Source organism: Microtus pennsylvanicus, chromosome 22 (genome assembly GCF_037038515.1).
Source record: "Microtus pennsylvanicus isolate mMicPen1 chromosome 22, mMicPen1.hap1, whole genome shotgun sequence".
NCBI classification, from domain to species: domain Eukaryota; kingdom Metazoa; phylum Chordata; class Mammalia; order Rodentia; family Cricetidae; genus Microtus; species Microtus pennsylvanicus.
In genome coordinates, this window is record NC_134600.1 from 11703641 (window position 1) to 11721532 (window position 17892).

Genomic DNA, 17892 nt, shown 5'->3' on the forward strand with positions numbered 1-17892 from the left:
AGAACGGACTTTGCAGAGAACCTGGCGCCAGTGGCCACGTGTGCTGCACTGAAGTTGCTGTTGCAGGGAAATGATGAACTGAGAGCTTTGGCAATCTGGAAAACCACAACATGGTGAGCGGGGGAATGCTGTCTCCAGATGGGGAGGAGCAGAGGGTGAGGGGCGGGAGACAGCATGGTGCGTCCTCCCGGGATCCGTGTGGGAACCTGCCGCCAGATTCCCTGTGTTGTGAAGTCCCATGCGGTCCTGTTAATTCCTAAATCTAGGGACAGAACTCTGAATAACTTGCGCTTTGGGCTTAATCGGCTTAGAGAATTGGGAGCAGGGCGCTGTGTGTACAAACATCTTTCTTGTCAATTTCAATATGCCAAACTCGGAGAAGCCTAATTTCTCCAGTATTTTCTCAATATTGAGCACTTTGCCTTTAACCTTTACATACAATCTCCATTTGTATTTAACTATGTGGACGGTGTCAAGGACTGTTGCCTGGGCAAGGCGCCTCCGCTATTGTCGCCGGCGCGCTGACGCTCGAACTCCTAGCATCATCTCCGGAGCCCAGGGCGCATTACTCTTCCCTCAGTGCCTGGTCCTGGGGCGGCACTGAGCCTCCTCCGCACCCCACACCACAGGGGAGCTGACTAACGGGAGAGCCGTCTTAGCTGTATTAAAACCAAACAAAGGCTTTGGCTCCCTTAGTCGCTGCTAGGAATAAGCCCAGCTGATGGCTCATCATTCCTCTTGGGCTGTGTAATCCTGCCCACCCCTGCTCACAGCTAGTTCTCCCTGCTACAGCGGGTAGAGACTGGGGCCAGAGCATCCACGAGAGGGGGATGCTTGCCCCTGAAGTCCCTGTGCTGACCTGGAGTCCACCAGCACCGTGCAGGAGGACTCGGGGGGAGGAGGGCTGCCTTAGACAGTCCGGGGTGTTCCCTCCCCTATAGCAGCCAATGCCAAGGTCTTCCCAGCTCTTACAGGCAGGAGTGTCTTCAAGGGCCTTCCTCTTCCACTTCTGCCCACTGCCTATGTGAAAAAGCTAGCCTTTCCCAAACGCCACCTCAGCCAGGCCTGGTGCTCCCCAATCCTTGGGCTTAGTGTGAGGGCTCAAGAGGAGCCTCCCACGGTGAAGGATGTGGCCTTCCCAAGGAACTGAGTTGAGGCTTCCAGGTGGCCCACCAATCCTGACCTGACAAGTTCCCTGGAGGGGATTCCTCTTGGGGCCTCTGGCATCCCATTCAGAGAAAAGCTGCTAGGTTGCTGTGAGTACTGAGGTGGGGGTGTGGGAAGCTTGTGCTATACAGCTAGGAGCTCACTGTGGATGGAGCTGAGGCTGGAGCCAGGTCCTGGGAGGATCCCCAGTGGGGTTCCCGGAGTGAGGGAGGGTCTCCTTTCCAAAGAGAAGGCTTGTTCTCCCTGGAAACTAAGGTGCTCGGGACTGAATGGCAGCCTCCCTTCTGCAGGCGCCATGTGAAGCCTCGTGCCAAAGATCTGTGGCCCTTGCCCAGGGGAGGTAGCCGGTGCTAGTGCCAGGGTCACGGAACTAAGGCCTCCTGTGGAAACACATGCCAGCGGAGTCCAAGCTGGTGCTAATTCCTCCCCACAGGACCCGGTAAGCCTGGGAACCTTCAGTAGGCTGTTTTTCTTGGGTCAGATCCGCTCTTAGAAAGAGCCTGAACCTCTTTATTTGGCAACAGGGCTAGAGATTTATTTTACATCGTTAAGTGACTTGTTGGGCACAAAAACCTTACATAAGAGTAGAAATATATGTACAGTATGTTTTTATAAAAAATAACCTTGAATTTGCGTAAATATGCAAAAATATGTTAAACAAAATTAGAAATCTATACAGTATAACAAAAATATTCTCAAATATGTATTAATATAAAAAATCCACAATAATGTAAAATAAAGACTAGGCAGAATCCATATCAAGCTTGAATATAGAAAGCCAGTATAAGGAAAGTGGTCTCAAGAACTGTCAAATGGGGGGCTGGAGAGATGGCTCAGAGGTTAAGAGCATTGCCTGCTCTTCCAAAGGTCCTGAGAAGCCGGGCGGTGGTGGCGCACGCCTTTAATCCCAGCACTTGGGAGGCAGAGGCAGGCGGATCTCTGTGAGTTCGAGACCAGCCTGGTCTACAAGAGCTAGTTCCAGGACAGGCTCCAAAACCACAGAGAAACCCTGTCTCGAAAAACCAAAAAAAAAAAAAAAAAAAAAAAAAAGAAACCCCCAAAGGTCCTGAGTTCAATTCCCAGCAACCACATGGTGGCTCACAACCATCTGTAATGAGCTCTGGTGCCCTCTTCTGGCCTTCAGGCATAGACACAGACAGAATATTGTATACATAATAAATAAATAAATAGAAGTGGAAAAAAAAGGAACTGTCAAATGAGTTAAAGTACACCCCACATATACACACCCAGTCTTACAGGTCCCACAAAACACCATAGTATGAACTGATAACATATATGAAAAGCATTTAGCACTGCCCCTATAGGATCATGAGTCTCTGTGAGCACCAATAACTCCTGCTTAGTTGATTCTGTGGGCTGTGTTAACCTAGTGTCCTCAACCAAGGTGGGAGGTGGTTGCTATGATACTTCCTCCCCATTGGCAGCAGGGTCTCCTTAGCAGCTCCTCTTATTGTTTGACTGCCTGTGTCTGCTCCTGCTGCTTTGAGTTCCTGGAATAGGCCAGTCTGATAACAATTGGCTGAGGCACCACTCTATGAGAATAGCAGAATATCATGAAAAATCATTTCTTGGACTTTTTTCCTATCTTGTTTGGTTCTATCATAGACCTGTAGTGTAGTGAGCTTCAGGTTCTTGGTCATCCAATTAGGATGGGCATTGTCTCCCTCTAATGGAATGGGCCTGAAGTTTCACGAGTTATTTGTTGTTTACTTCTACAAGTTCTGGGAATCAAATAACTCAACATATCTTGTAAGCAGGACTAGATGTAGAGTGAAGGTACTCTTGCTGGGTTGGTGTCTCAGTCTTAACATAGAAAACTTTGCCTGCTTAGGGAAGGCTCCACAGGCTTCTTATCCCCTTTTCCTAAAAGTCCTTGCTAGGGGCATTTTCATACACTCTAATGAGTATTTACTGTACTAGGTACAATACCAACTCCCAAATGTTCTCCAATTCCTGTAGACTTTCTTCATTCTCACTACATCCAACCGTCCTGATCCTGCTTTCTCCTATACCCATCCCCACCTACCCCCATCAATCCAGAAGAAGACCTATTCTAGTTTCCCTTTTGAGGGAGATCCATGTATCCCCCCTTGAGCCTTTGTTGTTAACTAACCTCTCCGTGTCTGTGAGTTGTAGCATGATTACCCTTTACAACTAATATTAATGTATAAGGGAGTTCACACCATTGGCATTTGTGTCTTGGTTACCTCACTTAGAATGTTTTTTTTATATTTTTTTGTATATTTTCAGAAGTAATTTGTAATCCCCAATGAGACAAAGTTTGCTCTACTTCAGCAAACATTTTCTCTAAAGTATGTACATATGAATCAGCTAATAAAATTCTGTATAATGTTGAAAAACATACCTAACTTGAATATAATTTCAATTATATATAAGTAACAAACTATTAACATGCAGTACTTCATATTCTAGTTAGTTGATAATAATAACTTTCAAGGACTAGATATTTTCATTACATGTTTAAGTGAGTTGTATTAGATATTATATATTACTAAATATCTTGAGTAAGAATATAAAATTATAGACATGTTTTAACAAAAAATAATGTCAAATTAGTATCAAAAGGAAGCATCCATATCTATATCAATGTAAAATACATAAATAAGTAGTTACTTTTTAAAATTAATTTTAATGATCTACCCTTTTATCTTATCAGAATACATATATATGCCCCTTTATTCTTTTTAGAGCAGATTCAATAATCTACACTTTTATCCTCATTTCATTGGATGCCTTTTGTAGGTAGATGTATATTTATGAATCTATAGAGTTGGCTTTGGAGTTGGCCACAGGCTTTGTCCCTCTATAAATTCAAGCATGTTGTTAAAATAAAAATCAGAGATTCTGTCTCCTGTTAGGAGCCATAATATGGGAAAGAAAGAAAAAAAGAATTTAGAAAAAATTTTACTTTTCTTCATATCTAATTTTTGTCTCTATTGTACATGTCATTGAATATATATGTCTGCATATGTCTATATAAATAAAGTTTAAGTTTTCCACAATGAACAATGAATTTTCCTGCAGTAATTTTTGAAGTTTCCAGGAACAACAACTCAACCTGATTGATATTACATCTTGATGATGATAGCACTACTACTAGACCTGTTTTGCCTAGCAGCTCATCAAGATGGCTCCAACTTGTTTAGCTGAAATGGTGCACTTTTTTACAATGTTCTGGGCAAACCTCCCAATAGGAAGTCAGAATAACCCTACCAAGTACTCAGAGACTATTTGCAATTATACCAGACAGTAATCTTGGAACCTAACCATCATTTTACTTTCATAGGCTCCCATAGAAAGAATATCACCCCCATGACAGCTGGAAGTAATTCTAAAAGATGACATCCCCTCTCCCAACAAAGGTTGTCCTCAGGGTTAGGGACATCATTTAAGGGTTGATAATAATTGGTATAGTGTTGTGGGTTGGAAGGGAAATTTTATAGGCTCAATGATCTCTTTGAAAAAAAAGGGAAAATTGGATGGCATAATAGAATAGTGTGAGCTTACTCACACTAATAATAGTGAGTAATAGAGTGAATGCTTGTGAGTTATAATTTACAGGCAATTACTTTGGTATAGATTGTTGTACATTGATACAATGTTCAATTATATTGAATATTGAATCATCCATATTTCTACCTCTGCTTCAAACATTTTTATATATTGAAATATATTTATCATATTGCAATGTACATTTACCTCTGATAGAGATACTTATACATTGTTTACATTTTGAATTCATTGTCCTCATTTGTTGCACAGTTGTTTATTGTATAATATTCTCTTATGAAGTCTTAGTCTTTAAATTATATAGGTATTAAGAATTATAGATCAATAGTCATCTATGTTTGTCATACTTATAGTTAGACTAGTCAGGGTTTTTAGATAAGTAGAGATTATATTCTGCATAGATAAATAATCTTCAACCACTTGAAAGAGCTGTAGAATATGACATTTTAATAACTTAGGGTACTGTTGAAGTGAGACACAATTGCTTCTGGTAGCACGGATCTATTCCCCAGAGAATGTTGAGCACCAGTCATTTTACTTGGAGCTTGTTTTCTTCTTGGCAAAACTGGCCTTTAGGCAAAGACATGTACATATCTCAACTACTGACAAGATACATGATATCCAAAAATGGACAAGCAGGACTGTTAAATCTTGCCAAGACAGGATAAGATGATTCTTAAAAATTTCCTACCTCCTTAAGTGGTCAGTCAGTTATTCTAGGTCTTTGCCAAAGTTGGTTGCTTCAACATTGCAAATGAGACTTTGGATGATTGCCCAGGGAGCCAGTTGTCTGTGTAATTTGTTGCACATTTTGAAAGTTGCTAGATTGCACTTCCTGCTTACTCAAGTAATATTATTTCCCTTCTTGGATCTTCTATGGGGTTGAAGACTAGATAGTTGAAGTTACTTTCCTCTCATGACTTGGACAAGTTATTATACAAGACATAAATTAGTTAGGATAGGATAATTAATGAATATATTGTTCTTATTTATTGTATAGAATTGTGTATTGGGCTTAGAACTCTCTTATTTAAACAAAAGGAGAATGTGCTGTAGGAAGTCTTACAGCCAGTGGTTTCCTGATCACTGGGGCATGGCCTCTTATATTATATACCAGTATAGAGCATGAGTCCAGTCTCTTTCTGGCTGCATGATTCGGTTTCTGAACTCAGCTCAAGCATAGGATTCTGATTTGTGAGTCTATCCCTAATAAATAAACCTCTATTTCTCAATTCTGAGATAGTATTGCATTTGTTCTAAGAGTCCTTCTTTAAGGATCATTAAATGTGAATCTTTGAAGTGATGAAATGATTTTTTTCAGTTATTGACCATGGAACAATAGTGACTGGGTTCAGAATGTACTTGATTGAATGAACAACCTCCCAGAAAACATAATGAGTTTGAATAACTTTCTCTCTTTATTGGCTTTATTTCAATTTTCTGTGGATCTTTAGTAGGAGAAGCCTTTCTAGATGAAATTCCTTATTGTATGCTATGAGTTTCAATACCCTAAAGTAATTTCCTGACATTTATATACTGTGTTATGCTTGACATTAATCAGCCAACTTCCTACTTATACTGAAATGCTATTACCATCATTATAGGCTCGATCTCTAAATCACATAAGATAGAGCAGAAACAGTTGTTATTCAGTGCTCAAGAGTTTGGTAACCTGCTGTTTTAATTGTTTTGTTTGCTTATCTAAGTAATTGTGTGGCTCTAAATTCCTGAAAGTAAAGGGAGGCATCATTCCTGGCTCTATTTGTTCTATGTTATTGGATGATGGCCCTGGAATGCAGGTATTTTTTATGTCAAGTATATGCTGCTGTGCTGAGCTTCATGCTTATCTTGAATTTTAAAATTTGACAGAGTGGGGCTGGAGAGATGGCTCAGAGGTTAAGAGCACTGGTTGCTCTTCCAGAGGTCCTGAGTTCAATTCCCAGCAACCACATGGTGGCTCACAACCATCTGTACTGAGATCTGGCACCCTCCTCTGGCGTGCGGGCATACATGGAGGCAGAATGTTGTATACATAATAAATAAATAAATCTTTAAAAAAAATTTGACAGAGGGTATCTCTCTGATTCCCAGGATGCCATCCCATGGATTGATAGCATTAATACTGCCTGAGTATTTTGAGTTATTAAATTACAGTTGTATGAACATCCTCTTGCTTGTTATGCTTGCTTTGATTTTTTTAAATCAATATGACTGTTTTATATGCCTGCATGGATATGTACCATGAGAGAGATCAAAGGATATCAGAAATCCTGACCATGGAAAAATGGATAGTTGTAATCCCCATGTAAGGACAGGCAAATTTGTCCATCTCCATTCAAGATCAGCCAGAGTGCTGAATTAATCTGCCCTCTCTCCAGGCCTGTGTTGATTATTTACGACCAACATTTATATTTCTACTGTTTTCATCTGTCCACTTGTAACTGTTTTATACAGGAAGTTCTTTTTCTACAAAATGTTATTGGTATTGCAGTTTATATTAGGGTACTTCAGGGTCTGGAAGAAGACTACAGAACTGGAGTGAAAACAACTCTTTGTAGAAACTTCAATAAAAGCCTGTTAGTTTTTCTATCCCATTGTTTGTGTTATTGAGGTTTGCAATGGAGACAGAGTCTTTACTGCCACCTCTCCTGGACCTGATTGCTTAGACTTGACTGGCATTCAACTCAGAGACAAATATACCCACCTCTGTTTTCTAAGTGTTGTGGTTAAAGGCACAATACACCAATTCACCCATTTGTGTATCTTTTTTCCTTAATAATAAGTAATTTTTCATACAATTTTCTCATGCATACAATTTACTGTTGATCTTTTTTCTTGTCTCACCCTGTTAATAGATATTGTTCTTATAAGGTGAAATCCCATTTAAAGTGTATAGAAATGACAGAATTGACTCTCCTTTTCAATTTATTTCTAAAGTAACTGACTATATCACAGAATAAGAATGGGGAACACCAGAATCATACAACTGTACTTTCAAAGAAGTATGCATTTCCAATGATGTCACTGTCATGCTTACGTTGTACACATGTGTGGTATATTTTTGAAGGCAGTGACCTATGATGATCTACATATCAACTTCACTCAGGAAGAGTGGGATTTGCTGGATCCTTCCCAGAAAAATCTCTACAAAGATGTGATGCTGGAGACCTTCAGGAACCTCACTACTATAGGTAAAATGAATTTCCTTCATGTTTCAAAATTTGGAGACAACCTTTCCTTGCCTTATAATGTTGTTCTGTAATTTGATTTAGAAAGAAGAAAATGAGATGAATAACACAATCATAGTTCTTAGGTGCACTTAAGCTAATGAGCTAATTGTTGTACAATATTAAATAATATAACATACATATTCTGGTACTGTATTTCAGGGTACATTTTGGAGGACTGTAACACTGAAGAACATAGTCAATGTTCTAGAAGACCTGCAAGGTAATTTTCCTGTGCAAGTTTATAACAATGTGCCTCTGATGAGTTTGTAATATGTCCTGGAACAATGAATTAAAAGCAGCAGTGTAAATAAGCACAGCTTTAAATGCATTGATGGTTATTAAATTCTCACAAATCCATATTCCTCAATTTCTCATATGTTAATTGCATTTGCAATGCATTCGTTTAAGAAAAAGTCAAGGAAGCAATGACTAAGCAGATATCACCATTTGAATCATAGCAACGTGAGAGCTATGTAGTAGATCTGCCAGTCCATTCCTTTCTTGCTACTCATGACAAAACTGTATACACATTTCAGTGATGGGTATAGCTGCAAACTTTCTACTAAATCAATAGCCCATGGTAAGACTTGGATTACTCATATACTTTTTGTGACGTGCTAAGTTTAGTGAAAGTGGCAGTTAGAGTCAAGGGGCAGTTGTTGTGGAGAAACCTTAATATCTATACCACAAGTCTATGAGGAATAGCAAGTCAAACCATGTGGATACAAAGTGGAAATCTTTTATTTACTATTCTTCCTTTACTATGTATATCATATGTTCCTCTTGATACAAGCATATGAGAATATGGATATGGAAAGATGTAGCATACGTCTCATTAAGAACAATTAGAAGATAAACTGTAGTTCCATGGAGAGTATACTTGTTCAGTTAAGTCCATGTATACAGTAATTGGTTTTCTACCATCATTGTTAATACATAAACAACTTCACATTACAAAAAAGCCCCATGAGTTCTAGTTCTGCCAATACTTCTTGGTGTCTTAGTTCACTTAGCCAATGTATAATGATTCATAGTAAAATTTATGAATGCAGTAAAGTTCGTAAGGCACTCAGTGTATGCAGTTCTTTTCAAAAATGTGAAAAATATCATAGAAAAATATAGGGATAGGTATAGATGAAATGGTAAACCATGACACAAAGGAATTTATCATCACAAATATTTTTCCAGATGCAAAATGACCCCTAATGAAAGAAGAAAACATGATTTTAAACGAAGTTATAAGACATTAATATTTGATTCATTTTTATAATTGGAACAAATTATGAAATTAATTCATACAGATCTTAGGTTCAACAGTGTATTGAATGTGGTAAAGGTTTTATATGTGTCAATTATTCTTGCAGGATTGAAAGAAATCAAATTGGAGAGAAATTTTCAGTATGTTCTCACTGTGCTAAAGCCTTGTCTTATGACACTCACCTTCTAAGGAATGAAAAAACACATACCAGAGAAAAATGCTGTGAAATTAAGCAATGTGGTAAAGCCTTTGCTTATCACAGTCATCTTCAAGTGCATGAAAGAACACACACTGGAGAGAAACCCTATGAATATAGTCAAGATGATAAAGACTTTGTTCTTTATAACACTCATCAAAGTCATAAAAGAACACATAATGAAGAAAAATCATATGAATTTAATCTGCTTGGTAAGGCCTTTCCTGATCACAGTCATCTTCAAAAGAATAAAAGAACACATACTGGAGAGAAACCCTATGAATGTAATCAATGTGGTAAATGCTTTGCACGTCAGGATAATCTTCAAACACATAAAAGAACACATACTGGAGAGAAACCCTATGAATGTAATCAGTGTGGTAAGGCCTTTGCTCAGCACTGTAATCTTCAAATGCATAAAAGAGCACATAATGGAGAGAAGCCCTATGAATGTAATCAGTGTGGTAAATACTTTGCACGTCTGGATTGTCTTCAATTGCATGAAAGAACACATACTGGAGAGAAACCCTATGAATGTAATCAGTGTGGTAAGGCCTTTGCTCAACGTGGTACTCTTCAAAACCATAAAAGAACACATACTGGTGAGAAACCCTATGAATGTAATCAGTGTGGTAAGGCCTTTGCACGTCATAGTCACCTTCAATACCATAAAAGAACACATACTGGAGAGAAACCCTATGAATGTAATCAGTGTGGTAAGGCCTTTGCACGTCATAGTCACCTTCAATACCATAAAAGAATACATACTGGAGAGAAACCCTATGAATGTAATCAGTGTGGTAAGGCCTTTGCTCAACGTGGTACTCTTCAAATGCATAAAAGAACACATACTGGAGAGAAACCCTATGAATGTAATCAGTGTGGTAAGACCTTTTCTCAACACAGTATTCTTCAAACGCATAAAAGAACACATTCTGGAGAAAAACCCTATGAATGTCATCAGTGTGGTAAGACCTTTGTTCAACACAGTCATCTTCAAACACATAAAAGAACACATACTGGAGAGAAACCCTATGAATGTCATTAATGTGGTAAGGACTTTGCCTGTCACAATCATCTTCAATTGCATAAAAGAACACATACTGGAGAGATACATGTGAATGGAATCTGTCGTGAATCCTTTTTCCCAATCATCTCCAAATATGTAAAATAAGACATCCTATAGAGAAACTCTGAGTTTAATATGTGTGTTCTATGAAATCATGACGAAAATCATACTGTAGTGATACTCTATGAAAATCAGTGTCAGCATGTTTTGTGCTTCATATAGGAGTATAACTTTTTGTGTGTAATCAATCTGATTAATTTTGTGCATATTACCATAATCTTTTGACCTGAGGAAAAAACTGAGGGCTTATTGTAAATTATTCTTTAACCAAAAGCAGTTATTTTATAGTGTCAGCAATTTGTTCAAGCATCATGATACCACTTATTATTTTAGTTTGAAGTAGCAAACTAATGGACAAACATTTTATGAAGCATTTTGGTTGGTGAAAGGGTATTCAAAGAAACATACATTGGTCCTGAAACCAGAGCCAAAAGAAAGTACCTTGTCTCTGAATCTAGAAGTAGTTAAAGAAATAACAACTCTCTGAAAAGAGCCAACATTAAAAGGGGTCTGGAGAGACGGCTCAGCGATTAAGAGCATTGCCTGCTCTTCCAAAGGTCCTGAGTGCAATTCCCAGCAACCACATGGTGGCTCACAACCATCTGTAATGGGGTCTGGTTCCCTCTTCTGGCCTGCAGGCATACACACAGACAGAATATTGTATACATAATAAATAATAATTTTAAAAAAAGGGGGCCAGTAAAGACACACAATTTGCCTCTCAAATGAGATCCATAAAAACAAACTCTGTCGATTGCCTTTTGGGGGGTTACTTAGTCTAGGGGTTGGTAACCCACCCTGCAATCAGTTATTCCAGGGTCCGGGAGAGGCACTACCTGTAAGATATGGGCTAGGAGACAGGAAGAAGGCCATGCTAAGTTTGTCAGAGCCTCCATTTATTAGAGATGGGGGACAACTTATATAGAGTAAAGAGTTGGGGGATGGGCACAGGGGTCTGGGCTCTTGCTGCGTGGTTCTCGTTGGTCACGTGGTTCTCGTTGGTAACGTAGCCAGGTTACCTTTGGTCAGGTCACTGTAGGCCAAGAAGTTACGAGTTGACACGCCTAGCTCCCTAGATAGTTTGGAATGTGGGGTGGGTTCTGCTAACAGATAGCTCTCATTAACAGCCAATTTGGGCGTGGGGTAGGCTCTGTCAATAGAACCATTCTTAACACAATTAAGGGTGTGGGCTTCTCTGCAGACTCCCCAGGGTGATGGTTCCTGTAATGATTTTAGGAGGAAATTGGCTCCTGACAACTGAGCACAAAAGCAACCAATCCCTCAGCATAAAATCAAGCCCATCCCGGAGCTTTTTCAGGATCAGGGATTGAAATCCAGCAAATTCCCACCATCAAAATCTCCTTTGCTCTCTGTTATTAAGAAGTCCTATTTGAGCCATATGCTCATTCCGTATACATCTGCCCCTTTCCACACTTTGCAGAGGTATTCATACTCATGTTTTCTTCCTTCTCAAATAAATCTGATTCAAGATTTATGTGAATACCTCTTTTACTGGAATGTTTCAGAAACTCCTGGAGTTGAGCCAAGATACAATTAATGCTTCTGTTTGGGAACTTAGTTCAGAAGATGACAGAAGAATTGGACATATATTATGAAATATTCCCTTGGGAGTAGAGGAGATCAGCACCAGATATTTCTACTGGGAAACATTCTTTTGTTTTTGTTTTTTTTTCTTCTGTTTTTTGAGACTGGGTTTCTCTGTAGCTTTGGGGCCTGTCCTGGAAATGCCTCTGCCTCCCAGGTGCTGGGATTAAAAATGTGCACCACCACTGCCCGGCCTGGAAAACTTTCTTAGAAGAATTAATTTCTTTTACTTCAAGTCTAAGTTTGATTTTTCTTTACATGAACCAATTCATTGTGTAAGTAAGCTGTACGATGACTCTCAGCTCCTCTTTTACAGAAATGAATGAATGTTTACAGGAGAAAAGTTTTCATGAGTGAAAAACTGTCTTAAAAGTTGTGTTCATTGTAGATATGTGATGTATGTGTGTGTCTCTTGTGTGTATTTGTTTTTTTTCTTTTTTTAAATTTATTTATTTATTAAAGATTTCTGTCTCTTCCCCGCTACCACCTCCCATTTCCCTCCCCCTCCCCCAACCAAGTCCCTCTCCCTCCTCAGCCCGAAGAGCAATCAGGGTTCCCTGCCCTGTAAAAAGTCCAAGGAACCCCCACCTCCATCCAGTTCTAATAAGATGAGCATCCAAACTGCCTAGGCTCCTACAAAGCCAGTACGTGCAGTAGGATCAGAAACTCATTGCCATTGTTCTTGAGTTCTCAGTAGTCCTCATTGTCCGCTATGTTCAGTGAGTCCGGTTTTATCCCAGGCTTTTTCAGACCCAGGCCAGCTGGCCTTGGTGAGTTCCCAATAGAACATCCCCATTGTCTCAGTGTGTGGGTGCACCCCTCGCAGTCCTGAGTTCCTTGCTCTTGCTCTCTCTCCTTCTGCTGCTGATTTGGACCTTGAGATTTCAGTCCGGTGCTCCAATGTGGGTCTCTGTTTCTGTCTCCTTTCATTGCCTGATGAAGGTTAATATTCAGGAGGATGCCTATATGTTTTTCTTTGGGTTCTCCTTATTTAGCTTCTCTAGCATCACTAACTATAGGCTCAATGTCCTTTGTTTATGGCTAGAAACCAAATATGAGTGAGTACATCCCATGCTCCTCTTCTTGGGTCTGGCTTACCTCACTCAGGATAGTGTTTTCTATTTCCGTTCATTTGCATGCAAAATTCAAGAAGCCCTTGTTTTTTATTGCTGAGTAGTACTCTAATATGTATATACTCCATACTTTCTTCATCCATTCTTCTATTGAAGGGTATCTAGGTTGTTTCCAGGTTCTGGCTATTACAAACAATGCTGCTATGAACATAGTAGAGCATATATGTTTGTTGTATGATAAGGCTTCTCTTGGGTATATTCCCAAGAGTGGTATTGCTGGGTCCAGGGGTAGGTTGATCCTGAATTTCCTGAGAGACCGCCACACTGCTTTCCAAAGTGGTTGAACAAGTTTGCATTCCCACCAGCAATGGATGAGTGTACCCCTTTCTCCACAGCCTCTCCAGCAAAGGCTATCCTTGGTGTTTTTTATTTTAGCCATTCTGACAGGTGTAAGATGGTATCTTAAAGTTGTCTTGATTTGCATTTCGCTGATCGCTAAGGAAGTTGAGCATGACCTTAAGTTTCTTTTGGCCATTTGGACTTCTGTTGAGAATTCTCTGTTTAGCTCCGTGCCCCATTTTATAATTGGGTTGATTAGCGTTTTATGGTCTAGTTTCTTGAGATCTTTATATATTTTGGAGATCAGACCTTTGTCAGTTGCGGGGCTGGTGAAGATCTTCTCCCAGTCAGTGGGTTGCCTTTGTGTCTTAGCGACAATATCCTTTACTTTACAGAAGCTTCTCAGTCTCAGGAGGTCCCATTTATTCAATGAGGTCCTTAATGTCTGTGCTACTGGGGTTATACGTAGGAAGTGGTCTCCTGTGCCCATGTGTTGTAGAGTACTTCCCACTTTCTCTTCTATCAAGTTCAGTGTGTTCGGACTGATGTTGAGGTCTTTAATCCATTTGGACTTGAGTTTTGTGCATGGTGATAGATATGGATCCATTTTCATTCTTCTACAAGTTGACATCCAGTTTTGCCAGCACAATTTGTTGAAGATGCTCTCTTTTTTCTATTGTATACTTTTAGCTCCTTTATCGAAAATCAGGTGTTCATAGGTTTGTGGGTTAATGTCAGGGTCTTCTATTTGATTCCATTGGTCGACTTCTCTGTTTTTATGCCAATACCAAGCTGTTTTCAATACTGCAGCTCTGTAGTAGAGTTTGAAGTCAGGGATGGTAATGCCTCCAGACGATCCTTTGTTGTATAAGATTGTTTTGGCTATCCTGGGTTTTTTGTTTTTCCATATAAAGTTTATTATTGTCTTCTCCAGATCTGAGAAGAATTTTGATGGGATTTTGATGGGGATTGCATTGAATCTATAGATTGCTTTTGGTAAAATTGCCATTTTTACTATGTTGATCCTCCCAATCCAAGAGCAAGGGAGGTCCTTCCATTTTCTGGTGTCCTCTTCAATTTTTTTCTTCAAAGACTTAAAGTTCTTGTCAAATAGATCTTTCACATCCTTGGTCAGAGTTACCCCAAGATATTTTATGCTATTTGTGGCTATCGTGAAAGGTGATGCTTCTCTAACTTCCCTCTCTGTTTCTTTATCCTTAGTGTATAGGAAGGTCACTGATTTTTTGGAGTTGATCTTGTATCCTGCCACAATACTAAAGGTGTTTATCAGCTGTAGGAGTTCTTTGGTAGAGTTTTTGGGGTCGCTTATATATACCATCATATCATCTGCAAATAACGAGAGCTTAACTTCTTCTTTTCCGATACGAATCCCCTTGATCCCCTTATGTTGTCTTATTGCTATTGCTAGAACTTCAAGCACTATATTGAAGAGGTATGGAGAGAGTGGACATCCTTCTCGTGTTCCTGATTTTAGTGGGATGGCTTTGAGTTTTTCTCCGTTTAACTTAATGTTAGCTGTCGGCTTGCTGTATATAGCTTTTATTATGTTTAGGTATGACCCTTGTATCCCTAATTTCTCCAAGACTTTTATCATAAAGGGGTGCTGAATTTTGTCAAATGCTTTTTCAGCATCTAATGAAATGATCATATAGTTTTTTTCTTTCAGTTTATTTATATGATGGATTACATTAATAGATTTTCATATGTTGAACCAGTCCTGCATCTTCTTGTGTGTATTTGAATGTGCATTCTGTATCCACATAAACATAATTGTGGCGGACTTCTCGACCGGCAATGGAAGAACGATCACCACATCAGGATTCCACTCAGATCACGCTTTACTGGAGTGCCCTTGATTGATGGGGAGCAGGAAAGGAGGGGGCAGGAAAATGAGGGACAGGAAGCGGAGGGGCAGGGAGCGAAGGGGAGAGGCAGCAGGAAGCGAAGGGAAGGGGTGCACTTAGGCAGCCGCTTAAATAGGGAATTGGCACACGGGTCGCCCTGTGATTGGCTGCCACCAACAGCTGACACCAGACCGCATCAGGATAGGCTCAAGGATCCTCATCCACCACGCATGCGGGAAGCTGGACGCGCAGCTTTCAAAGCCATAGCCAAATATGGAGTTATTGCCAACAAGACAGGATGTCGGCACCATCTTGTAATGGCGATCCTGTCCGGCTCACTACGGATAATACCTTGGATATTATTGCAGAAGAAATTATAGGAAGCTGTGAAACATCTGACTTAGTTCTCACCTAGGCATGACTCTAGTGCCTCATATATTTTTAGTCTATTTATATCTTTCTGAAGTCTGGAAATAGGAACACACTCCTAGAAAAAAGAAAGTTCAATTCATGACAACAATTGGTTACTTTCTTTAGACATCACAGTTTTCTTTAGCCTTAAGTAAAAATTTTTATCATAACCTTGATACTCGCCCGTGCGTGTTCTCTGATGCTGGATAAGTTGGGAGCTGTGGCTGAAGCCCTTGCCGCATTCGTAACACTTGTAGGGTCTGTGTCCCGTGTGCGTTTTTTGGTGTCGATTGAGGTCTGAAATCTGACTGAAGGCCTCCCCACACTGAGAACACATGTGATAGCGGATGCCTGTGTGAACTTCTTTGTGGGCCAGCAGGTCAGTGACCGGCTGGAGAGGGTAGCCGACCCACTCCTCTGCGGTCAGCTCTCCCCACTGTCTTTCGGACCTGTCCCCACTTTCAAAGACTTCTTCGCTTTCCGCGTTCTTCTCAGCATCCCCAATAGGCTCTTCGGACATGGTCACAAACTCCACATCTTCACTAAGCTCTTCTTTCAGATTTGTTTCGTTCTCGCTCCTGATCTCAAAGTCCAGTGAGACAACATTTCCGTAATCCTCCCGCATCACGTCCCTGTAAAGGTCACTTTGTGTAGGATCCAGAGGTCTCCATTCTTCCCGAGTGAGGTGCATGGCCAAATCTTCAAATGTCACAGGGGCCTGAAATCACACAATGCTTCCTCACTACTTAGCATCTAGGAGTTTAGTCCCAGCCTTTCTTCTTGAAATTAGAAACATGGTTAGAAATGTCGAGAAGGCATTGGCATTAAGTATGATCTGGGACCCAGCCATGAGCAGGGTGGCTGCCATCTCAGGCTCAAACGTTCGTCTGCTGGGAAAGAGAGCAGGAAAAGTAGGTAGTAGACAATGCTGAAGGAGAGGAAAAGCAGGGAGCGAGGCTTGGCTAGAGGCTCTGCTCACTCCCTAGGGCTGGAGTTATGGTGGCCGCGGGGTATGCAGGAAGGCCCAGGACTGGTCACTCTCCTCCTTCTCTGACCCCCGAGCGAGGCTCGCTCTCCATGTCTCGGTTAATACCAAGTACATGCAAGGCTAGAGTAAGGGAGGACAGCCCCTGGCGAGGTGCCCCCCCGAACTGGGGATCAGGCCGATGCTATTAGACAGAGGCGTTCAACCCAGCCCTACAGAACACCTCTGCTCTTCCGGAATGCCATTTTTAAACAGTCATTTCTTCCCTACATATCAGTTCAAAGTAACTACATAGAGGCTTTTAATAATTGAAAATACTTGACCAATATATCAGGGTTATTACTAACTGCCTGTGAGATTTTTAAGTTAACACATATTCTCCACATAGGAGAACGTTTATTAGCATTACACAATCTAGACATGCTCCCTCTGTCTCAGGCCTATCTGCTGGCCAGTCATTGTTTTATTAAAGCAAATTGAGTGACAAATCTTCAGAGTATACAACAGAATAATCACTCCACCACAGATGTTCCTTGTACATGGGATTTCCTTTGCAAAATACTCAAAACCTGTCACAAAGTTGATATCTTTTTTACATCAGACCTACTCAATAGCTGAGAATATGTGTGTTACAAATATAAACCAGCATAAATAACCATAGAAAGACACAATCAGAGCTAGCAATGAATTGTATGTACTATTGTATGAATTTGTATGTGCTATTGTACAACTGTGTGTGTATGTTTGGGCATTCTGTGTGTATATACTTGTGGAAATATAAGTAAGTGATTGTATATATGTGTGTGTATATATTTGGAAGACAGAAGAGAATCTCTGGTTTCAGGCCTTTGATTTGACCAAACTTTTATTTTCTATTTCTTTTCACATAGGGTCTCTGATTGCTTTGTAACTTTCCAAGTAGACTAGGCTAGCTGACCAACAAGCCCCAGGTACTCATTTGTCTCCATGTCCCTTTCCCATTACTAGTGTTAAAAGTCCTTGTGACTTTTTTCGTTTTTCTCTTCAGCATGGATTCTTGTGCTCAAACTGAGTTCCTTCTTCTTACAAGAAAATCTCACCTG

At 40.2% G+C, this 17892-nt stretch overlaps 1 protein-coding gene and 1 pseudogene across 1 annotated transcript; one reads left to right on the forward strand and one right to left on the reverse strand.

Moving 5' to 3' along the window:
• On the forward strand, positions 1-10666 carry LOC142840000 (uncharacterized). Its single transcript, XM_075956454.1, has 4 exons — positions 1-113; positions 7787-7910; positions 8109-8169; positions 9314-10666. The coding sequence occupies exons 1-4, from the start codon at positions 111-113 to the stop codon at positions 10449-10451; spliced, it is 1326 nt and encodes a 441-aa protein (XP_075812569.1). The 5' UTR covers positions 1-110; the 3' UTR covers positions 10452-10666.
• A 5256-nt stretch (positions 10667-15922) lies between these two features.
• On the reverse strand, positions 15923-16516 carry LOC142840046 (zinc finger protein 436 pseudogene; annotated as a pseudogene).
• Positions 16517-17892: the final 1376 nt, after the last annotated feature.